The sequence below is a fragment of the Pinus tabuliformis genome, chromosome 6, assembly GCF_031772625.1.
Source record: "Pinus tabuliformis cultivar Carrire ecotype Pingquan chromosome 6, CPIR1, whole genome shotgun sequence".
In the NCBI taxonomy this organism is placed as follows: domain Eukaryota; kingdom Viridiplantae; phylum Streptophyta; class Pinopsida; order Pinales; family Pinaceae; genus Pinus; species Pinus tabuliformis.
The window spans coordinates 1696815379-1696841416 of NC_142292.1; the positions used below are offsets into that span (position 1 = coordinate 1696815379).

Sequence of the window (26038 nt, forward strand, 5' to 3'; positions counted from 1 at the left end):
GGTATCGCACTGTGCAATCACGATACCGATTTTATACCATTCAACAGAGTAGTATGTGGTGGCAGAGGACTTGTGGCATACAGTACCAATGGTAAAACACATATATTACAAACCACAGCAATTAAAAACAGTGAGTGTGAACTAGGAGTATGGCGCAGAGTCAGGCAATATGGGCAATGTAACACAATACAGTGGGGAGAGCGGTGCTTACCGAAGGAGCATATTATACCATGTCAGTGCAGCGTTAACCAATGGTATGGGAGATATGTCTCAATTCGAGGGGTCGTATGTCTCAGAATACTAGTCGCATACAATATCAATGCCATTCAATACCACCATTTAACATAATAAACTTCAAGGTTACCACTCTTCTGCTTCACAACAATCCCAATATAGCACAGTGCTTCGACGCAGTGCCACAGCGAATAATTCTTGCTCGCTAATCTCCCAAAACAACGAAGACGACCCCAAAAAATCCAATGAAGAGGTAGCGAACACAATAAATTTTTAAACTGAAGGACAAAGGAAATATGCAGAACACGAGCAGGAGAGAGTTACGAGGGTAGAAAAGGAGCCAAAAATAGTGGCTAGGACTTGAGCTCTGATACCATGTCAGGGCAAGAGGTAACTCAAATGAAATTGTGTCTTTGCATTGAAATTGCTCATGGATATATACGAGGAAGAGACTCTTGGGCTTCACCTCCCAATGTCTCTTCATATTCCTATTCTCCATTATTTACTATTTACATTATTTACACATTCACCCAATTCCAATGCTTAAGTGTCAACAAATAATTGCACACTTGAAAAGTTCTCAATCTTAATTTCATTTTTACAATTGAGTAAACATTATTAAATTGATATATGAAATATTTCTAAATACCTTATCATAATTGAAAGCCCCAATATATATACATAGTCAAAGTGTCTTTTCATTAATAAACATGCAATAAAACATATTTTTTTTCCTTGCCAATTAATTATCGATTATTTATATTTGTATATTATATATAATATGATATAATATATAAATATATATTGTTATACATAATAGAATACACATTATACATTGTTTTCAAGAAGAGAATACATTCCTCTGCTATATAAAACATCAACAATATACTTAAAATTATTAACACTTATGATACAGCGCACTCTCTATATATATAGTAGTGTATCAAAACAAGGTTTCATCTTTCCTATAATCTTCAGTTTATTTGGAGGGTGATACACATCTCTCTATATATATAGTAGTGTATCAAAACAAGGTTTCATCTTTCTTATAATCTTCAGTTTATTTGGAGGGTGATACACATCTCTCTCTATATATATATAGTAGTGTATCAAAACAAGGTTTCATCTTTCTTATAATCTTCAGTTTATTTGGAGGGTTATAAAATTTTAAAATAGAGTACATCAAAACAAGGTTTGCTCTTCCTCCAATATTCAGTTCTATATGGAAAATTAAAATTTTAAAAATAAAAACCAAAGCCCTCTTTCTCAAGCATTCAGTTCTATTTCAAATCTATTTTGCACTTTCCATTCAATTTTTAGTTCTATTCCCAGGTTCTCGATCTTCATACAAAAAATATACTAAAAATTATTGACAGAGATCAGAGATCATTGAGAACAAGAAAATCCAAAAAATATATTAAAAATTATTGACAGAGATCATTGAGAACAAGAAAATCCCTTTCTTGCGAAGAGGATATATATATATATATATCTCGTCAAACGAGAATAAATGTATTTAAACTATGAAATCAAATTCTACCACTCCTCTCTTTGCAAATGAGATTGCACTGATCGACATGCACGCAAGGAATCGAAACTAGGTTCTCTTTCGATATTCAGCTTTGCTTCAACTTCATTATGTCATTGTCCTCTGCTTCCACTATTCAGTTTTATTATAACATTGATCATGCAAAACAATACCTTTACTGTGAAGAGAATTAAGGGCTCTTTTTAAAAAATAAAATCTACTGCATTGAAACAGAATTAATGCATTTAAACTTTGAAATCCAACTGTACCACTCTTTGCAACTGAGATTTGCCGACTCTGAATTTGATAAACTTACCCAGCCACATGCACATGATGTATCAAAATTAGGTCTCCTCTTCCAACAATATTCAGTTCTATTTTAACGTAACAATACCTATAGTGTGAAGAGAATTAAGGGTTCTTTTTAAAAAATAACATCTATTGCATTAAAACAGAATTAATGCATTTAAACTTTGAAATCCAACTGTACCACTCTTTTCAACTGAGATTTGCCCTGACTCTGAATTTGATAAACTAAACCAGCCACATGCACATGATGTATCAAAATTAGGTCTCCTCTGCCAACAATATTCAGTTCTATTTTAACATTACTCTGCCGTCTTCGTCGTCGAGTTCTATTTTGAGGGTTAGATCTTTTAAATGGTATATACTCAGAAATTATTGAGATCTATCATGCAAAACAAGGGCATAGTCCTTTTTGTCACAACGATTAAAACGTCTTATAAATTGTCCTCTGCAAAAAGGGGACAACATCAATATATTTTCTTCAGGATGTAAAGCCTAGTCATGTAAATAAGATGTTTGATCAAAGCAACCGATGGCTTCATCCACAGAGATTAAAGACATGCATATTTTATGTTGAGGGAGACCGTACATATCTTGTTGAGAATGTAAACTAGTCATAAACATTCCTAGATCCTTTGAGCATATCAATATCCACAGTTGTTCATCATGTTTGTTTATATCTGGATATAAACGGTGTATATTTCTGGAGACTTCCGCTCATACACACAGTTTATATCCAGAAATAAACAAGCATTGCTGGATCCTTTTTAAAAGAATGGACTGCAATCAATAAATCAGATTTAGAATGTATTTCAAATTCTTATCCATATCCCAAGATATATCACCATTCCCATGCCATTTGTTTCCTTTGATAATTTAATGTGATCTAACCTCCTATGAAAGATATAAATAATGTTTGTCTCAAATTAATAATGAGCAATGACAAGCTCAAATTCAAAACGCTTAAAAACCCCCAAACAATGTTGTGTTTACAAAAATGATGCATTTAGAGGATGCAACTGGAGAGTATGCTTCTCAAATTTATGAGTGAAACAAAAACAATAAAAAAGGACAAATTCTCAAACTAGGTTCTCCCAGGATGACAAATAATGTGCCACCACGACAATCTTCAAAGAGTTCAAGCCAAGGCCAAAGTCCTACTTCAGAGGAATGAACCTGGAAGAGTGGGTAGCACCAATACCAGGCCTTCCATGTTTTACAGGCTTGTACGAAATTGAAAATTCCGCTAAGTAATGTCCAATCATCTCAGGCTGGCAATCACAACCACAACAATTACGATAATGTAGTTTTTATTTAACCAGAGTAAGAAATTATGATAATATAGTGTCATGTTAAGTGCAATAAGCAATTACAATAATGTATGCTATAACAAATTAATTATTGATTGATTACCTTGATTTCAACCTGATTAAAGGTCTTTCCATTGTAAACACCAATGATGCTTCCTATCATTTCTGGAACAATAATCATGTTGCGAAGGTGAGTTCGTACAGGTTCTGGTTTCTCACCAGAAGGAGCTTCTAGCTTCTGCTTATACAAACAGGAAAACAAGGACCAAATAATTTAGACATACCATCAGGGCAAAGAAAAAAAAATGAAAGCGAAACTTTTTGACAAGATATGAAAATCCCAAAATTCAAAGTGATGGAGTTTTGGCAGAAAAGAGTCAATCACCAGCAAAATGTTCGTGTAATAGTCAAGTAAACACCATTAATCATCTTAGATAAGAAAATATATCATATTTTAGAATGATGGGCAAACACCATTAATCATCTTAGATAAGAAAATATATCATATTTTAGAATGATGGGCATATTGCCCAAAGATGGACGAACAGATGTATAAATTTTTTGACACAAGCACCAGGACAAAAAACGTAACTGGGATAATGATGTTTAATATGAGATAATTCTTATTTTCTCCATTATACAGTTCCAATGACAAGCACATGCACAGCAGGATATTTCTTGACACTAGGCAGGCAGGGGCAATCAATCCTTCAATGTTTCCTTCCTCACTAAGCAAGCTCTACACAGATAAACCAAAGTTCAACATCTGATAATCAAGGTCATATTTTGCAGGGTTATTCCCTGGACAGCATTTCTTAGTGTCAGACATTTATCAATATCGTAAGAATAAAACTGTTGTTTTGGGGGAGGGGCCTTTCTTGCCATGAAATTGCTGAAACCCAGAAATCAGTAAAATGTCTGATAAAAACAACTTATATGATGTAACATGTGACTAGAAAGCTTTTCTATATAGAATTTACGGAAGTGTATTTCTGACACTAGGCATTTCTATATAGAATTTGTGGAAGTGTATTTCTGACACTAGGCAGGCAGGGGCACTCAATCCTTTGTCAATGCTTTCCTTCCTCGCCAAGCACAACTCTACACAGATCAACCAACGTTCAACATCACAATGATCTTTATAGATCATGCTCAGATTTTGCAGGCTTATTCCTTGGACAGCACTTCTAGTTCTTAGTGACAGACATTCATCAATATTATAAGAATAAAAAATATTGCTATGGGGCAACCCAAAAATCATCAAAACACCTGACAAAAAGAACTCGTATGATGTATGTAGCATGTGACTATAACGCTTTTCTGAGTAAAATTTGAGGAAGTTGAGCCTTGCACCATCCACTAGCTGAAATAATTTTGAAAGGGTTATCATCAAACTCGACGGCTCAACCTCCTTTTTCGGAAGGTACAACTGAAGTTGACACAGGACATCAAGTAATCTCAACTTTAGTCATTGACTAAAAACTCTTCAACCTCCTCTTTCATTTTCCTAATTGTTCTTCGAAAGTAGAATTGAAGTTAACAAATTTCTATTCGAGTTATTCATTGAAAACTCTTCAATCTTATTTTTCATTTATTGATCTGAAAAGTATAAATGAGTTGATAACAAGAGCATGAAGCAATCTCAACTTCAGTTATTGGTTGAAAGTTTTATTTGCATTTTCTTGGGACTTTATCACATACGTTAAGTTTCTTTGATTCACATTTAGCTAGATCACAGCTGACTCAACACATATATCACTTGATAAAAGCTTATCACAAACAGTCTCTTTATTTTCCTAATTAATTTTTGAAAGTAGAATTGAAGTTGTGATATCCAGTGCATCAAGCAATCTTCAAGTCCCCTCAGCATTTAATCTAACATAATAAACATCAAATCAATATAGTGTTGGAATTATTAACTCCTACTTGCCTTATGGATCAGTACATGATAGTTACGATCACACATGTGGGTTTTGGTTTTATTGCATTGGACATTGTGCCCATCCAAAGTTTGGTGACTTGCTGGCAATTGATCTACCAGGTTGGGTGTTGTTGTTGCCTATACCCAAGGCCTTGGTGACAGTGAATATTAGAAGCCTGATTGATCATTGAATGTTATATTTTTGGACTAAATCATGGATAGTGTCATTTACCAGTTCTTGAAGGCTATGTCACAAGGTTCGCCCAATTTGAACCTTGAGGTTCAGAATTCGGCAAACCCAAAAAAAAATTCAAATTCGTTCAAGGTCGGCGAACCTGATAGTCGAACCTCAACGAATTCGAATTCGAATCTAAAGACGAACCTGAAGCCGAATTTTAAAAAAAAATTAAATTGTTTTGTCGTTCGAGGTTGAGTTCGAGTTGCTTTTGTCAGTTGTTTTAAGGTTTATGAGAAAAACCATGGGCAACACATGGTTTTCTCTTGTTTCGCTTACCGCCACTTAGTTTCCCATGGTGGCCACTGGTTTGGCTTTATTTACCATGGTTGTCGATATATTTTCACAAGCCAACTTCAGTTTGAGTGTACTCGCTCTATTGTGCTCAGTGTTGCCGTTGTGTGTTGTATTGTCTGCAATTTCCTGAATTCAATTTCTAGATGCTGCTTGTCCCTGTCGCCTGGAGCGTGAAGTGAATAGTGGTTGTGATTTGTGGCTCGTGGGTGCTCACTGCTACTCATATAGCTTTATTGATTGATTTTGATTTTTTATTATTTTATGTCATATATATATATATATATATATATATATATATATATATATATATATATATATCTCTGTGTGTGTGTGTGTTGAAAAATATGTATAGTCGAACTTAATGTTGAACCTCATACGAACCTCATCGGAAAATTCAAATTCGAATCAAACTTAATCGTTGTCGAACTCGAATTCGAACTGAACGGTGTGACATATCTTGAAGGTCACTGTTTCTTAAACCTGGTGTGAACATAGTGCCAAGATGAGCAAAGACTGCTGATCAAGTTGTTCATACATGTAGTCTGAAGCTGCTCAAGTGTTAAGGAGGACTGCAGAGATCTGAGTGCAATTGCTGCTAAAAAATAAAGCACCCACTGAAGATTGCAGTTTGAGTAGGTGCATGAGTTTGTGGCTGGAGGCAGCCATTGCAAAAACCATTCTAATCCTGATCTGCAGCCCATATGATTTGTCGCACTGATGTAAGATGACATGTGAACTCCATGAAGGACACCATAACTATGCCTGCATGTACCTTTCCATTGTGCACTCACATGTGGTGATCGAGAGACAACCATTGCATAAAGTTTCATAACTACATATATTCGTGAGTATGTATGCCTTAACAAGTTAATAATTGTGCCTGCATATGCCTTTCCATTGCGCACTCACATGTGGGGATTGAGATACAACCATTGCATAAAGTGTCATAACTCTGAAGATTCCAGAATAATGCCTTGGGACCACAAGGAGAAGCACACTGTGATGTTGGAGACCACTTGCACTTGGTGTGGCCGCCGTTGAAGCAGGCTCTTCATGATCATTGTACGGAAATCCTAGAAGGATGGCTTGCTTGGCATGCCCAAGATGAAAAATCCACTTCCCTCGATTATGGTGTCTCTAAGCTGGAGTTTAAATCTACCTCAAGTTGTTATTGAATTGACCCTTGTCTTTGATAGAGATGTATATGTGCCTATTAAGAACATTCTTAAATCATTGGATCTATAGTTGCATGTGTGTGCTAGTGTAGATTTGTAATGGTGATGATGAAAAATGTCTTGTAGTAATAAATCAACATATTGAGCCTAGTCCACTCGATAAATGAGTTAGGATTTTAACAATTTCCAGGTGAAGTGTGGAAGCTGAATTATGTGAGCTCCAAGATGAAGATTGAACAAAGATGTTGATGGTGTCGCTGCTGTTAAAGCAAGGTGTTGAGGATTGACGTATTGCAATCCTAGCAGGATGGCTAGCTAGGAATTGAGGAGCAAGAAATCTACCTCTAGTCATTGTTGCATTGACCTATGTATTTGATGGATCTATGTGTGTCTATTTAGAACATATTAAGATCATTGGATCTACTGATGCATGTGTGTGCTAGTGTAGATTTATGATGGTTTTGATGAAAATATCTTGGAGTTATAAATCAAGAAACATATTCCTAGTCAACTCAATAAGTGATGCAATGTTTATTGGAATTTACTACTTTAACAATTTCCAAGTGAAGTATGGAAGCTCCAAGATGAAGATTGAACCAAGATGTCAAAGATGAAGGGAAAGATGCCAAGCATATGCATTACTCCAAAGAAACATACATGTAGAAGCATTTGGTCACATGTATCATTCTAAATTGTTCATTATTGTAGTCTTGCATCGCAACACTATGTAATGTAAAAATCATTCCTAAGTTGCTCGATGGGGTATGTCATCCATAAAAGGAAAATATAGCTATATGTTGTATTCTCTAGTTGTTCCTTGAAGGAAACATTGTTTGAGGATGATGGCACCATAAGACCTCAAATTAGCAGGCACTTAGTACGTCAGATGGAGATGGATACATTATGTTTCTAGACTATGTTCCTTAATAACTAGGGAGCACCATGATTTGGTACCTATGTGTCTCGGAAGATGGAAATATGTCGATAGGATAACCAATTGTTCAATCTTTACAATTAAGTTGATGTTAGGCCCTAAAGTACAAGAGGTTCCCAATCAATTTGTGCAATATTGATTTTTCGTGGAAAGGTACAATCAGTTCCCAATGGGTATGTTGTTTGAAAAAACAATTTTTAAGTTAAATGTTAATGGAGGAGCATGGACACTTTGGTTGAGAGAGGGAAGTTGCTTGGGTGAATAACCATTGTTGGTTATCATGGTAGTTAAAGATGCAACAAAATGGCATTGTTCTCAATTGAGATGACAAGTGTCAATAGTGTTGAAATTTGGTACCGGAGGACAGGTGGTTCCCTTAGGCTTTGATCTTTGGCCTAGGGAAAAGTGTCCAAAAGAATTTAATTTTTCTCCTAAAGTGACTTTATAATTTTATAAAGTTAAATCTAATTTAAAAGTGACTTTAAGTGATAAAGTTATTAAGTCTAATTTTAAAGTGACTTTTATAAAGTCAATGAAAAATTAAAAAGGAAAAGTGACTTTGGAAATAAATGACTAAGTGGGTCTTTATTAAAGTGGGGTGAATTAAAAAATAGAAAGTGAGATTTAAATGAGCATTTAATCTCAACCATTGATCTAAATCTATTTCAGCCATTGGATTTAGAGATCACCCAAAAGTCACTTGGATCACCCAAAAGTCACTTGGAGTTATATTAAAGGAGGAAAAGGTCATTCATTATTTCATGAGCAGATTGGGAGAAGGAGAGCAAGAGAGATTTCTGAGCAGGAAGGAGAAGGAGACAGCAGCTTGGCACACATTCCAAGGCAGCAGTTGAGCAGATTTGTACAGCTGATTCAGCACATAGTGAAAGGCAGATTTTTGCACAAAAATCGAGGAGCAGTTTGCTGATTTTTCTGCACACAAAACGGAGGTCGTACAGCATTTATTGCTGTCATGTTTGTTGTAATTTCCAGATTGCTGTGAGGCACGGGAAAGGAGATAAGTTGTAAATTTGCTTGCTGATTTTTTGCTGAATAATTCTCACTGTAAAAAGACAATTTTCAGAAATAAAGAAGAGCTCTCAAACTGGTTTTCCCCAAGAGTTGTAGGGGGTTTTTCCAGGGTCAAGTTGACCAAAAATATCAGTGTTTTAATGTGTTTTAATGGCTGTTTTTAATTGCTGATTTTTAATTCTGCAATTTCCAGCATTCTGAAAAATTTCCAGAATTTGTGTTTTCAGCAATATTTATTTTTTCAGTCTGTTAAATGTATGGTTATGGGAATGGGCATTTAACTACATGGGAGAAATAAGGAGAAACTGAAAACCGGGGTGGGAAAACAGAAATTTTTACAAGAGTCAATTTTGAGTAAGAATGATGAGATTGTGGCAAGGAGGATAATAATGATATTTTAAATACAACAAAAAGTTTTTGGGAATTTGGTCAAAAGGATGTCGGAGATGGTTCCTATTGGAACAATGGAGACCAATTGCTGATCGTGAAACAAGGTAAAGTTCATGTGTTGTGTTTAATAAAAACACTGCCATCTGAAAATATTAATGACAACTAGTGTGATAGGCTTCGAAACCTTAAGCTTTATGTACATTTTAGGGGAGTTCATGAAGAAGTTGAATGAACCATGTACTTGAAAGATTTCTTACTAGAACAACAGCAGTAACAGTTAGGTAACCATATATTTGCATGGATGGTTGATTCTTTATATGGATTTTGATAATTTGATGAATACATGATCAAGGTATGAGACACAAGTTTCAAGTTGGACCAGATATAGACTTTGATAAACCTAAGTTTCTTCAATTCATAATGTTGAATTTGATGCATTGAACCAGCAAAAGATAATGATGAAGACACACTTGGCAGAGATTAAGACAAGTACTCATTAACGGGGCATGTTTCTTGGATTCATAACGGAGCATTTGATGCATTGAACCAACAAAAGATGATGATGAAGACCTACCTGACAAAGATTAAGACAAGCACTCATTAAAGCTAAGTGTTGGAATTATCAATTCCTACTTATCTTAAGGATCAACATGTGAAATTTATAATCATGAGCGAGTTGTGTGAGCTCTACCATAATCTTATTGTTTGTTTTAGAAGGTTGTTAGATCTCCTTGGATATGAGAGATTCTCTCCCACAAAATGAATTCAGCCCCATGAATTTGGCCTCAAGGAAATCAACCTCTGAAAGAAATTGGCCTAAAGAAATCATCCCAAATACTCGGCAAACAAAAGCAGCATGTTCCCTCTTTGCATGCCATTACTATGCCCTAGGGAAAACTCAATGCTCCAAAAACTCGGCCTCCTTCAAATCAAATTGATCTCCCTCTCACAACTAGACCCATGCAATCTCCTCCACTTGACCTCCTGGATTCGCCCTCAATCCAGGAGCACTTCTCCTTCTCTGCACTCTCAGTGCACTAAGCCACTTGCACTTAAAGAAAATTGTTTTCTTTGTGATGACTCGCTTGCTTGAGTTCTATCTGTCTTTACCTCTTTGTTAGGCCTCCTTTATAATGGTCATCAAGCACAAATCCTTAACCCTAATCTCCCTTCTAGAATCATCTTAGAGATCAATGACTAAGATTAATTCTAAATCAATTAAATTATTAAATTATTTATCCCTGGAAAATTACTTAATAGTCCATAATAATTAATTGACTTTAATTATTGTACTTTTCCTAAGTTAGGCCTAGGAAAGAAGACAAATCACTTACTCCACCAAGCAAGCACCTAAAGATGCAAATAATGTCTTCCACATGATAAGACACTAGACATTTGTAGAAGACCTTCTGAAGCTACCACTAGTGTAATGCCCCTTGATAATAATAATCAATGAAATAATATTAATATATAAATAAATAAATAATAATAAAAAATATAAAAACAGCGAATAAATAATAAATTGAGAATATAAGATAATAATAGTAAATAATCAACTAAAGTTCTAAATAAATATATATAAAAATAGTAAGAATAAGTAAGTTAACAAAAGTAAAAAGGAATCAAATAAGCAAAAGTTAAATTTTTTTTTTTAAATGTTGATTTGAGTAAAACTTAAAATAAAGAAATAAAAGTTGGCATGTTGAAACATGGATTGTGTGCATGCAAATTCCTTTCCAATCCCTTTCCATTTTTGGAGCCGTTTGTTCTATTTAATGGACGAAAAGGGAGATGAGAAGCATTGTCCATTCCTTTGGAAGGAGAGTTTTGTGAGAAAAAGGATTCCCTCGCAATAGTAGTTGGTTGAGGGTGTGAGGATGGTCGGTTGTAGAAAGATTATGTGCGGTTGAGCCTACAGTTGGGTGGAGAATTTTGATTGTTGCAATCAACAAGAGTTGAGTAGCATTACAATTCTAGGATCACAAGTAAGGTATGTTGTCGCTACAAGTTAGTCTTCTTTGCTCGTGGTTTTCAAAAATTCTATGTCATTTAGTTGAACAATTTGTGTGTTGATTATTAATCACATAAATTGATGTAATTAGTTGCATGTTTTAATTTCGGGGTTGTTATATATGGTATTAGAGCAAGGTTTCAACTCTATTGGGCCTTTGGGCTTTTATGTTCTCATTCTTTAATCTCAATTAAAACTTAGTTAAGCGAACAATATAATTTCTCAAACAATTTGCACCCTCAACACTTGCAAAATTTCTATGAAATTTTAAAAAACTCATGCATTGAAATTTATTTACATTATTAATTTTGACTTACATAAATTATTAATTTTGTCTCACCCTCAGTGAAATCTTTTAAAAATTTCAAGAATTTTTTGTCTATACAAAAATTCCACGCATTTCACAAATTGAAATTTCCTTAAATTAAATTTTTTTTAAAATGCATTTCAAAATATGATGCTTCTTTTTATGGTTTCGCTATGCATTGCAAAATGCTTTCTAGGATGATGTTGAGCACCACCCTTGATTTCATTTTTGCCAGCAACTTGTCGTTAATCAACTACGGACATTTAGTTTTACAAGATTGGCGCTCTACCACTAAGCTATAAAGGAGCTACTATAGTTTGTCGTTAATCAAACTCATGACCTGTGATATGAAGTTTTGTATAAACTACCACTCAAGTACAAGAACCAACCACAACTCAAAACCATTTTTTTCTCCTTAAATTCAGAACTATAGTTGGAGGAAAACGTCGAAAGGTTAAATTTATTACCTCTGGAATGGCACCATTAGTAAGGGGTTTCGGACAAATGGCATCATGGATAGATTACACTGTTTGAAGATATTTTATTCAATCTAAGACGATTCATATGCCCATGAACAAAAATTACAACATCTCATTCTTTGGATTCAATTGACTAAGTTTGTGCCTTGTATTTATCCAATCACTTTGAAGGTGATGACGTCTTTTTGTGTTTGATCACCACATAATTTAATCAAATTAAAATACAATTTAATCTTCATTTTTATATTTCTTTTTCGTATTCTCTAGGTTGCTCTCCTTTTGCATGTAAGAACATTCACTTAGACTTGACTCAAAAATACATGGACTCATAAACTCGAACATAGACAGCGTGATGTAGGATAATCGTTGCTTCCTTGTGGGATATGGCCTGCCAATGCAACAGTCGTGATCCATTGCGAGTGATGGGTGATGTGGCAACGTCAATCCCGAAACCACTCACAATCCGCTCAATTGTTGGACTAGGCCCCACAATTGGACAACCCACATGAAGTAGGGGTTGGACAATATTAAGGGAAAGCATGCAGTTGAGGCGTTGGAGTGCTTACATGAATTGATGATTTTCCTAAGATTACAATAGTTGATGTCTGTGCAAATATGAAAAACATTAGAGCTATTCCTATGAGAAACTACAAGATTGAAGATGACGAGGGAGAGGGAAGAGTTGCAATTCCAAAGCAACAAATTCTTTCACCAATGAAACGAAGGGGATGAAAGATGCACAATGATGGAGAAGCTTGTATTTGAATGCGTGACTAAAGATGAAGAGAAGAATTCGGGGACGTTTTGTTAATTTTAGTTAACATGTTCTTTGCTAAGGACAGTTACTTCAATCTTCCATATGAGCTCATTTATCAATCCATTTCATTTCCATTGGCAATCACATAAATCATTATCGAATTGACAGTAACTGAAGAAAGAACATAAACAAAAGATGTAGAAGATAATCCGAGACAAGAGAACACAATAATATGGCTCAAGCCAAGGAAAACCCCCAAGATGGGGAAACCCTTGATCAATTCTTCTTATTATCATTATCAAATGTTCAGCGGAGAGGGGGGAGAATAATTCGAAGTCAAAATTGACTTCTTAATTTGAAGATCTGCCAAAAGATATAGATGGATCATTCAACATTGCAATCCAAAAGCACTTCAATATAAGTCCTCTCAACAGGTGTCATACAATAGTAGAAGTTGATCTGGTGAGGACTACTTACAATCCATCAAGAAATTGCTCCAGACTGTCCAATCTGGACAACCATCCAACGAGCATGCAAAATTGTCCAAATACATTATCTTTGTTCATACCTTATGATCACAAGAGAAGGAGTATGTTGTTGTTACTTGTTGTTCCTGGTTAGGGCATGTGGCACACTGCTACAGCCCTCACAAATTCACCCAAAACAACCTTCCATGACTGCAGCCTTTCTTCATGAGAACTTGTCCTCCTTCTGCTACATAATAGGGCATAGTTCAGCCCCCAAACAAGCTTCCATGCTTACCAAAATAGGTCTGCGGTCCACCTGGGCAAACACTGACCCTCTCGACCTACTTTTTAGCAAGATGAGGACTGCGGCCTGCTTGAGAAAGGGTCCTTGTAGATGCGGCCCACCAGGAGAGAGTTTTTCATACCATAGAAACATGCTCAAACACTCCTACTCTGACTCCTAGAGATAACCCAGACCTACAACAAGAGAAAGATATGCCCAAAAGTAGGCCCAGACTTACCCTTAACATGCTCGGCCTCCTGCCTTTGAAATTTTTCCCATCAAACAACCCAACCAAAATACCAATCTTACCCTTCCTCCTTCGTTGAGGTCATCTCCCTTCTGCGGTTATTTCAGAGAGGAGAAATATGTGAAGTGATGTGTGTAAATGATGTTGAGAGCACCTCTATGTATATAACTCGTTGGGGTCAAGAGACGTGACTATTGGACTTGATGAGCCAACATAGAGGTGAGGCTGACCTTGATAATTTGCTTATGAGAAAACAAAAATTCAAAATCACACTTTCACTTGTCCAAATGAGACGATCTTTATATCGATTTTGGTCCTCTTGAAAAGAGGAATTCAATGGAATGATTATCTCCATCAACTGAGTTGTCCAAAGTGGAATTTGGCCTTAGTTGCCAATTTTAACAAGTTTTTACAATCTTATAGTCCAAAAAAATAATTGTTATGGGGCTGCTTAGATTCGAACCATGGGCGTTCACTGTGTTAAACTCGTGATAGGAAATTTGTTGCACCATTAGCACTAGAATCAGTGAAAGCAACTCTTAGAGCATATGGCCTAGCATCATCATATCTAATTCATGAATGCCCCAAATATTTGTTCCCATCATTTTTTTATTGCCACGAACATTAGGTTAAATGAGCCCTAGGTTAGGGATCGTTTTTTATTTTACTACACTATCAAATATTGCATTTAACAACCAAGTTTTCAATTTCCGCATTAAATTTGGGGTTTGCCTTAATTTTAGGCCGGCCAGATTTAAAGATAACTAATTGTTGTCACCAGAGGTCTTGAAAGTTGGATTGCACCACCAAAACTACACCACAAGATAGCAAAAGCCATACAAGCTAGGCCAAAAGAAATTGTCTCATAGAAAGAACGGTATATCAAACCGTGGTTAATAAGAACTTGATTTTAGAACTTAGAAGATTAAGGAAGGTATCTTATGCTAAGTTCCTAATTGGCATCTCATATCATATTTTCTCGAGATATGTCCCAAACTAAGGTTTATAGAAGATCCATTCAGTCAAATAAGTAAAATCAAATAGATTATATGACATCAAAAATTATCTCCTTGTACTTGTGAAAGGATGAAAAGTGTATGATTTGAAGAGAATATTGTTAGAGTTATGATCATTTCGGCTTTGGTTGAGCATTAAGTTGGTGAAAGTTTTTCTTGAATGTTCCAAGTTTGATTCCCAACTTTTTGGCACTTGCATCCTCTACATACTATTATAATTATGTGAAATATAAACACGTAGGTATTATTATTATAATATTTTTATCATAATAATAATTAGAACACCCTATATTCTTGTATGTTAAATTTACATAAACAAAACAAATTATTAAAAAAAAAAAAAAAAAAAAAAAAAAAAAATTGATATAGATAATATGTCTGTAAAATATAAGTAATTTTAATTTTCTGATATATTGGAAAAGTTTTAAATGATTATATAATAATATATATTGTAGTTTTATCATGCAATATATTATCCAAAGGAATGTAACTCATTATTTATTACACACATATCTCTCTCTATTTATGAGAATGAATGTTTATATAAATAATTGAGAAAGATATATAATAGAGTCATAGAGAATTCTTAAATTATAAAAAGTTAAGGTTATGCAAGTAAATGATGAGTTCTTTAGAAAAGTTATTTGGTCAACGTTGTTTCAAGGTTGTTGCCTCTCAAGAGGAGAAGAATGGTACGGAAAATGTCTTAAATAACTCAAAACAAATAGTGTCAGTTTAACCTTACTTATGTTTATTTTTATGTTAAAATAGTGTGAATAAGTTGTTGTTCTAAAGATATTTATTGCATCATGGATATCTATTTTCAGTGGCATGACGATTAACATACATGAGTGAATACATAGGGACTCAGATATGAACATTAAGAAGAGACCATCAAATATGAAGTAACACAGTAGATTGATAATATGCTAAATTGGCTAAAAGGTAACATGTTCAAACAAGGAGTGGAAAATCATAATTGAGCAATGGAGAGAAGTGTAGCACATTTCCCTAAAAGTATACATCAAATGTAGTTGAAGCTAGAAGCCATATACTTTAAGATAGTATGCAAACACCCTAAAAGGGAGGTAAACCTGTTATTAGAATGCAATGGAAAATAATTATAAAGATACAATGATTGTAAGAAAATAAGGAATGTTTATAAATTTGATTTCCAATATTAACAATATATGTTTGATAAAAATACCTTATGAAGGAAGAGCAAAGGATGAACTTGCAGATTTTGATGCTAATGAATGTTAGTCCTCGTAACCATAACAAAATTGGAAGGATGCAGATGTTATTCATCGTGACTTTCCTTATCTATTTTGTTAATTTGTGGTAAACAAACTAATATTGGATAACATAGCTTAGATAGATACTTCCGTGAAATGTCTAAATCATGTCTTATTGTTTAAATTTTATTGATACATCTAAATCATACACTATGATTTCAGTTATGGTTTTAGTTAATTGTTATGTCAACATAGAAATGTTGAAGTATAATGTTGTGATGATGTTTCATGATGTGATGGTATATGGTAATTGGACATAGTTCAGATGAGAGGTAAGTGATGCATATATGGTGCTTATTTATTGATTTTGTTATGATAATGATGTTGTATGCTCATGACAAATGTGATATGCAGAATGTGGCATATGGATTATGATGTTATGATATGAAATTATATTGACATGCGGATCCATTTATTATGTGATGTCATGGTATATCTTGATATAGATATGTTGATGCTATAACTAATGCATTGGTTGCATGTTGGGATGTGGTGATTGACAAGAAATCCACAAATGGGCCTGTTACCCACCACTTTGTGGGTGATATCCATAGGAGAAAATAATTATCCTAGATGGTACTCCCCTTGCAGCCACCAAATAGCTCGATGTGCCACTATCTACGTCACCTGAGCCAACCATGTGGTCCCTCACCCACCTGTTATGATCGCATGTTTGAAGGTGGGCCTCTCAACCCTGAAGGTGTGGCTTTTCATTGGTATAGTTGAGTAATTTTGCTTACTCATCATAAACACTTTTGGGCATGGATTGGTGGGGGGATTCGACAGAAAGAGTGGGCTAGGGCTATACCCTTGTCTCCTCTTCCCAATTTGGTGGTTAGCCTTGCATCCTAGTCTCGTGGGATCTCTTTTACTAGCTATTAGCTTTAGGGATGGCACTACATGGGAAATATCGATTTTGGTTGCATGGCCCCACTTCCCAACACCATATACATCGCTCCCCTCCACTCATTCTAACTCAATTTATCATTTTTTCCCATTTGGGTCCACATTGGTTTGTTGGGTCCACAAAGGGTTAGCCTCCCCCTCCCCTTGTCCACACTTCGGGTCGGGCCTGGAACGATTCCCAGGAGGTTGATGCAGCAAAAAAGAAAGGAAAAAGCATAACTTGGCCACTGTCAAAAAGAAATGTACCACAAAATGCAGAAGATGGTCGGGACATACAAATTTAGCATGTGGGCAAAAGCCAAACATGAGATCTACCCCTTATTTATGGCCATCACCCTAGTTCTTATGGGCCCTAGATGAGCCCCCTCCACATTAAGGAACCCATGATTGTCCCAACCCCTGGTGGGCAATGAACTGCCCCACCTTTAAAGGGGGTATCTACTACTATATCCTACACATCATGCTCTCATCCTCTGGAACCACGAGTAGTTATGAAGAAAAATCAATCGAAGGCAAAAGGCATATGAAGAAGGATGGAAAAGCAAAGGCCTGGGTAACTCATGTACCATGATTGCTCCCTCCTACACTAATATGCCCAAGTGTGGGCTTCCCCTATTATAGCTACCATTGTACCATGGCATGTAGCTAGGATCCTTCCCTTAATCCCCCACTCCATTCCATCATTATATCACATGCCACCTACCACTTGATGGATGTACCATGGACATGTCACCCCCTTTAAAGGTTGAAACCACCTAATAGGGTCCTTGGTTAACCCCCTTATTGAGCTTGGAGACACCTGTACATGCCAAAGCCCACTATGGAAGGGCATGCCACCATGAAGTGTCCATTTGATTCCATAATTTGTAAGCTCTTTTACTTGATTACTCTAATGATTTGTTGTATTGGAGGGCAAGGGGATGCATTGGATCTTATGCAGAATTGCAGGTGGGTCTCCATTTTGGGTTTGGTCTCCCTATACGAGGTCCAAGCCCTCAAGAGGGTCACAGGGGCACTTGTAGGGTGAGTGGTTAGAGCCATAGGCCTCCACCATAGCAGACAACACTTCATGGATCCCTAGCACCATTCAGTGATTGCTCATGTTCCACCTTTTGGGTGAGGATGATGCACCAAAATCACCATGCCCAACGGCTTCACACTTATACCACACACTTGGCAGAGGTTCTAGGGTCCAAATGATGATGTGTCTCACCACAAAAGATTATGTCATCAATATCATCCTAGCCCTTACAGATGGTTTGCAGGCATTACCGATCCACTTAGAGACCCATAAGGATGTCATTGTAACCCCACACCCCCTTGTGGGCACCACATGTGACTTGCTTGGATATCAAGGGGCCAACCCCTTGATCACTCCGTTTGGAGCCTATTCTCTCAACTTGGCACACTTTAGACTCCACTAAGGCCTTCTTAATGGCCCAACGACTCATCATATTTACTATTTTCCCTCTTGAGAGGCTTATCTTTCTGTTTTGGAGCTATCTCGGTGGGCTTGTCACCAAGGCATATCATTATTGAACATTATTTTATTATTTGAGCTAAATTAGGCCATTCGAATCCCTATTGGATTGTATAAATAGATGAGAGGGTGATTTATTTCTCTCATCATCACTTGCATTGGGATCATTTATTTCTCATGAGATTTCCGCACTATCTATTTGAGGACGAGTTTGGATGTCTTAGATGCATTTTGATATTTGGAAATCTCTCTTTTAATCTTGCAGCTTCGATCTTGCCATTTCTTGGTGATTGGATATAGTCACTATACATTGTAAGTGTTATTCCTCTTGTTAATGTTAATCTTTACCTTGTTGCATGTTAAATGTATGGAATTTTACTCATAAATCTGAAATTTGCCCTAATTAATGTGAAAATTTGGATTTTGTGAGGTTTTGCATATGTTTCATGCTCGTTGTATGGTGAACGAATGTTCCTAGGGGCTAATTATCTTAGAATGCCTTAATAAGTCAATAAATTTGGGATAACGAAGTATAAATTCCTAAGAGACCTAGTTGTTGCCTCTAGGCCATGTGAAATCTCTTAGACTCCTGGGTTGAGTGAGAAACCTTTGATTCGGGATCTCTTTGACTCCAACTATCCCAATAGATTAGGAATTGATCCTACCCTTGATGATTAACCCTAAGAACCCATTCTTATCTAACCTTTCTCCCCTTTTCTGTTGCCTTAACCCTACTAGCTCATAGGGCATCACTCAAATGCTATTGTAGCCATCAAAAATTGATGAAAATTGGTCTAGAGCTGCGTTAGTGAGTCCTTTAGAGGTCCTCCAAATGTTAGGCTATTCTGATAATGGACTCTTGAGATATCCCAAGCCCTAGCTTGAAGACCATTTTCCTAGTTTGCTTTTGGTTAGAGGCTTCATTAAGGATAATTGCATTCAAATTTCAAGAGAAATATAATTCCTTTAATTCTCTTCTCCTCCCTAACTTGGTCAAATCCATTAGTGTTAATCAACCCCAAACCCTTGACCTTGTTTGGGCCCACTTTAGTTCTTTGTGGTCCCACAACTTTACAACTCAAATTCCACAAGGATTGACCCCTGCTAGTTTGAGCGGTAACAAGGCCAAGAGGGCCAGTTTATTTGATGATCTCATAGAATCCCATACCTGCGAAAGAGAATATGTAACACCATATGGGTTGGGGACAGATTCAATCAACACTACATATGTCAGTGATTCCTTTGTCTTGTATAACTCTTGATGGATAGCTCTTGAAAGGTTATGGGACCATCTAGAAGAGGTCGAGTGCCTGATATTAGATTGGGATGTTGAAGTCCAAAGGGGGCGTGAGGACTTCGATGTTTGGGGTTGTGCACTTTAGTAAGTGTGGAGGGACTTGGGCTAGCCTTGTGAGATGCCCAGAGTCGTCGAGTACTGGGACCGAATACATGCCTTGGGGCAGATGAAGTCTAAGCCTTGGGGCGAGCCTTAGGGCTATGGTATAGACTGAGGCTTTATGCTTGGTTCCAAAAGTTAGGAAAGAGGACTAAGATTCCTTAGGATTTCCCTGGTGTTGTGTAACTTTCGATGCCTGTCGGTATACTAGTTCATATAAAGGTGTAGGGAAAACGCGAAGTAATAAATAACTAAATAAAATAAAATAATTTTCAACTTAACTTCAGAACGAAGTTCCTTGAGTTAACAATATGTAATGCCTCATAATAATAATAATAATAATAATAATAACCAATGAAACAATATTAATATATAAATCTAGCCTCAAGGGTTAACTCAATTGGTCGAGTTCCCGTTGCTAAGTACGTTGCCAGTTGGGAGGTCACAAGGTCAAATCTCCTCGACGCCTTTGGGGTTAGGCCTTGCTTTTTTGGCCAACGGGTAAATCCCTTCGGGCTTATCTGCCTTGATTTTCTCGTGGATGTAGCAGCCACCCAATGTCCGTGAACCACCCCTAAAAAAATTTATTAATATATAAATAAATAAAACAATAAATAATAAAGAAAATATAAGAATAGCAAATAAATAATAAATAAAGAATACAATATAACAATAGTAAATAATAATAATAATAAATTGAAGTCCCAAATTAATATATATATATATAAACAAACTATAAAAATAGTAAGAATAAGTTAACAAAAATAAAAAAGAATAAAATAAGCAAAAATTAAATTAAGAAAAAATGTTGAATTAAATAAACCTTAAAAGAAAGAAATAAAAGTTGGCATGTTGACACATGGATTGTGTGCATGCAGATCCATTTCCAATCCCTTTCTATTTTTGGAATCGTTTGTTCTATTAATGGATGAAAAGGGGGATGAGAAGCATTCATTCCTTTCGAAGGAGAGTGTCGTGAGACAAAGGATTCCTTGGCAGTAGTATTTGGTTGAGGGTTAGGAGGTGGCCAACTGTAGAAAGATTATGTGTAGTTGAACCTACAATTGGGTCGAGAGTTGTCCCCAAAACTTTGTTGTGGTCAACAAAATCTGAGTAGCGTTACAACTACGAAATCACAAGTAAGGTATGTCGTCGCTACAAGAAACTCTTCTTTGCTCATGGTTTTCAAAAATTTTATGCCATTTAGTTGAACAGTTTGTGTGTTGATTATTAATCACATAAATCGATGTAATTAGTTGTATGTTTTAATTTCAAGGTTGTTGCAACTAGCTTCAACATTCCCTCCTAGCAAGGAAAGGATTCTCCACCACCCTAAGCTTATCTCGGTACTTCACAAACTTCCTTTTCACTAGCGGCTTAGTGAGAACATCTACCATTTGCTCCTTTGTAGAAATGTACTGCAATCTCACAGCACCTCTCTGGACCATGTCTATGATGAAGTGATATCTGATCTCAATATGCTTGGATCGATCATGAAACACGAGATTCTTAGAGAGCTTAATGCAACTCTAATTATCACAACGAATCACCGCTAGCCCCATTTGCAGATCAAATAACCCTGTTAGCATCTTGCGAAGCCACACTACCTCACAACTCGCCATACTCATTGACATGTACTTTGCTTCTGATGAACTAAGTGCCACTGACTATTGCTTCATGTTGAACCATGAGATAATGGTTGATCTTAGGCTTAAACAATATCCAAATGTGGAATTTTTGTCCACTACACTTCCTGCCCCATCAAAATCAGTGTACCCCTACAGCGCCACTCCTCCAGATCTAACATATCTCAGTCCCAATCCTACCATACCTCATAGGCACCTCAACACACGTCGCTACCACCCAATGAACCTATCTTGGCTCCACCATAAACTGGCTAAGTGTGTTCATAACAAAACATATATCTAGCCTAGTGTTGACCAAATACATCAAAGAACCTATCGACTGCTTGTATAATGTGGGATCCACTAATTCACCCTCAGAGGCACTCAACTTCTTCAGTTTAGTGATAATAGGTGTAGACATAATCATGCAATCCTCCATCATGAACCTCCTCAATTTCTTTATTGCATACTTGCCTTGTCCAAGGAAAATATCTCCTAGTTGTTGCCGCACCTACAATCCCAAAAAGTAGTGCAACAAGTCGATGCCCTTCATGTTAGAACTCTAAAGCAAGAACCTCCTTGCACATCCCTATGAGCTTCTCTAATCTTGTTAAGAAGAGATCGTTCACATAAAGTACCCAGATGAGCGGCTCACCCTCAACGATTACATAGTACAAGATGGGATTTGCCTCACTCTTAGTGAAACCCAAACCAAGAAGATATCCATTAATCTCGATATACCATGCGCGCGAAGCCTGCATCAACTGTTAATTTTAGTTATGTTCTATGCTTAGACCAATTTGTTTCAATTTTCACAGTTAGCTCAATATCTTTTCCAAATTAGCAATCACATCAACATTGAAGTAAACTGCAAATAGAACATAAACATAAATCGCAGAAGACAAGCCAAGACAAGAGAACACAAGATGTGGCGCTAGCCAGGGACAAACCACAATGTGGGGAAACCCTTGATCAATTCTTCTTCTATGTCCTTCAATAGTTCAGCACAGAGAGAGAGAGAGAGAGAGATAGTACATTTACAATAGAAGTCTACAGTTTGACTTTCTAGATAAGAGAATAGATCATCTCTACATGAGATCAGTTGAAGACATGCTGCTTCAACTGATTCTCCAAGGTGACTCCTTCACCTATCATTGTGTTGCATCTCGTCCATCTGTTGCACCTCACCATGATGCACCATGTTGCACCCATCATTACTATGTTGCACCTCATCATGCTTTACCAATCATGACTGTACCCATCACTGTACTGCATCATGTACCTTTGTTGTCCCAATGTGCTTGTTGCACCATGCTTGCCACCATGTGCTTGTTGCACCTTGCTTAACATACTGTTGTCCCAATGTGCTTACTGCACCATGCTTGCCATGATGTCCCATTGTGTTTGCAGCACCGTGCTTGTTGATGACTATTAATCTTCTCCAAGCTGCCCCAAACAAACCTTGGAAGATTGTGGCTTGCTGAAGGTGAATTCCTCCCTTACTAGGTTGCTGCCTTAAGGCATATGACAACAAAACAACCCATATTATTTCTTTGTTGTGATGGTATGGCCTGCGGCCTGCCACGCAGCCTTGTTGTAGCATATGGCCTCCTCCAAATGTGCCCAAACAGCCAACGGTTTTACACATCTTCTACTCAGCCTAGCAGCCTATCCTTTCGGCCCTAGTTTCAGCCTTAAGACTCCCAAACTCGACCTCCTGTAGCAGCCCTCTTCCACGTTGTTCCTTGACTCTTTCTGTTAGTGGTTAGGGCTTGTATTTGGCCTCCTCCTTAACTGCATCTAGGGCATAGCTTGTGGCACTTGTTGAGTTACGGCTAGGGCTAGTGGAGACCTTCTCTAGACAGCGTATAGGTTTCCTTAGATAGCTTATAGAAGGCTTCTCCTAGTAGCACTTGGAGCTAACATCCAACGTCCTTCAAACCCTCGCTGGCCTATCTTCCTTTTTACGGCTAGGGCAGCTCCAAGATTCCTCCTTTAGGGTTGCATACAAGGCACCTTCATGACAGTGTATAGTATAGGGCATCCTCTAGGGCAGCGTATCCTCTTTAGGTCTCTCCTCCCACCAAAACCCAAAGACAAGTGGAGAGGAAGAGATCACCAAAAAGATTATTGTCTAAATGACTTGAAGTCCTCCTTTATTTATACTAAAATGCTGAGCACAAGTGGGGTTTATTTGGTTGTTGGCCGACCTTGACGAATTGTCCCATAGCACAAATAAATTCATATCTCCATGAATACTTATCAGAATCGAATGATCTTTAGATCAATCCTACACCTCTCGATGAGGGGGATCAAAGAAAAATATCAGCTTCCATTAATAAGATGACCCACATGGAGTTTGGACCTAGTTGCCAATTTTAACATCAACCCATAAAGATCTTGTGTCAACCTGCATACATGGGAATCCCTCCAATACACTTCAAAGCCCTGAGGTCTATGTTATCAGATCCGTGGGGCTAGGTGGTTGGATCTGCGGATCCCCGAATCAGATATGGATCTGAATCCACTAGGATCCGCACTGTGCACTTTAAGAGTCGCTTTCAAAAATAATGAACCTTTCGTAGTAAATCCAAACCTACAAAAATCATGTGTTCTATGACGGCGGCTTGATCAATTCTGCAAATGACGGTGCATTGGTTGGACCAGTTGGGTAACAAAAATCTGTCAGAACACATGTGTGTCAAACGATTATTCAAATGGACATTTAACATATTATTAACATATTATTTAACATTGATAAATGTTTGTCGGAACATATGTGTGTCACGTGATTGTTAGCCTCCAAGTCCCACATAAATTTATTTTGCCCACAAAACACTTAATGTGGATTTTAAATTCCCAGCTCCCAAGTGTTTGGTCTCCGATACTTTATCTTATTAAATTTCTAATCCAATTCACTTTATAAATGAATCTAAATAGTTTTGTTCTTTAATTTAATTTATAATAATTAAATATTTTTTTATAATAGGTAATTTATAATAATAATAATAATCATTTTTATAATAGTTATTATTAAATTTTACGTTAATTATGAACTATTTAATTTGTATGAATACTTACTATTTAATACATAAATAATATATTAAGTCTAAGCTTATTAATGGAATATATTAATTATTTTATATAAGTATTACATTTTACAAATATATATAAACTATATATTGTAAAATTTATAATTTTTATTTTTAAAATTATAAAAAAATTATTTATATTATTTGTACTTGTTGTTTCCTTCGCATATCTAGATCCTGACTTTTTAAAACATTGGCGGATCCGTATCCGTATCCTGGTAATTTAGCTGGAGGTTGCTCAATATACACCTCCTCCTCAATCACCCCATTGAGAAAAGCAGTTTTCACATTCATCTGATGTATCCTCCACCCCATTTCTGAAGTAATGGACATAACAGCTCTAATAGATGCACATCTAGCAACAAGTGCAAATCTCTCCTCATAATCCACTCCCTCCTTCTAAGAGAACCCTCTCACCACAGACCTCACTTTATACTTCTCAATATTACCATCAGCTGCATGTTTGATCTCATAGATCCATCAAAAAGTGACCACAAACTTTCCCTCTGATCTCAATAGTATATCCCATACATCATTATTAATGATGGAGCTATACTCCTCTATCATGGCATCCCTAAAGCAAGAACCTCCTTGCACATCCCTATGACCTTCTCTAATCTTGTTAAGAAGAGATCGTTCACATAAAGTACCAAGATGAGCTGCTCACCCTCAAAATTACATAGAGTACAAGTTGGGATTCACCTCACTCTTAGTGAAACCCGAACCAAGAAGATATCCATCAATCCCAGTATAACATGCGCATGAAGCCTACGTCAACCAATAAAGAGCCTACGTCAGCCTGCATACATGGGAATCTCTCCCATACACTTCAAAGCCCTGAGGTTGCTCAATATACACCTCCTCCTCAATCACCCCATTGAGAAAAGCAGTCTTCACATTCATCTGATGTATCCTCCACCCCATTTCCGAAGCAATGGACATAACTACTCTAATGGATGCATATCTAGCGACAGGTGCAAATGTCTCCTCATAATCCACTCCCTCCTAAGAGAACCCTCTCACCACGAACCTCGCTTTATACTCCTCAATACTACCATCAGCTGCATGTTTGATCTCATAGATCCATCAAAAAGTGACCACAGACTTTCCCTTTGATCTCAATAGTATATCCCATATATCATTGCTCATGATGGAGTTATACTCCTCTATCATGGCATCCCTCCAAACTTGCTCACTTATGGCCTCCTCAAAAGTGGAAGGCTCAAACTCACTAACACTGATCAACAATGCCAAATAACTAGAAAATCTAGTAGGTGGTCTATTATGCTTGAAAGTGTTGCTAAGAGCCTCCACA

General features: G+C 36.6%; 1 protein-coding gene across 1 annotated transcript in view; it reads right to left on the reverse strand.

Annotated features, from left to right (window-relative positions):
• Positions 1-2965: 2965 nt before the first annotated feature.
• Positions 2966-26038, reverse strand: part of LOC149265506 (small ribosomal subunit protein uS19-like) — a 29617-nt gene continuing 6544 nt past the window's right edge. The window contains exons 4-5 of the mRNA XM_089429481.1: positions 3482-3616; positions 2966-3339 (exon numbers count right to left, since the gene is read on the reverse strand). Coding sequence (XP_089285607.1) covers positions 3226-3339; positions 3482-3616 — 249 coding nt within the window. The 3' untranslated portion in view covers positions 2966-3225. The remainder of the gene's footprint in view (positions 3340-3481; positions 3617-26038) is intronic.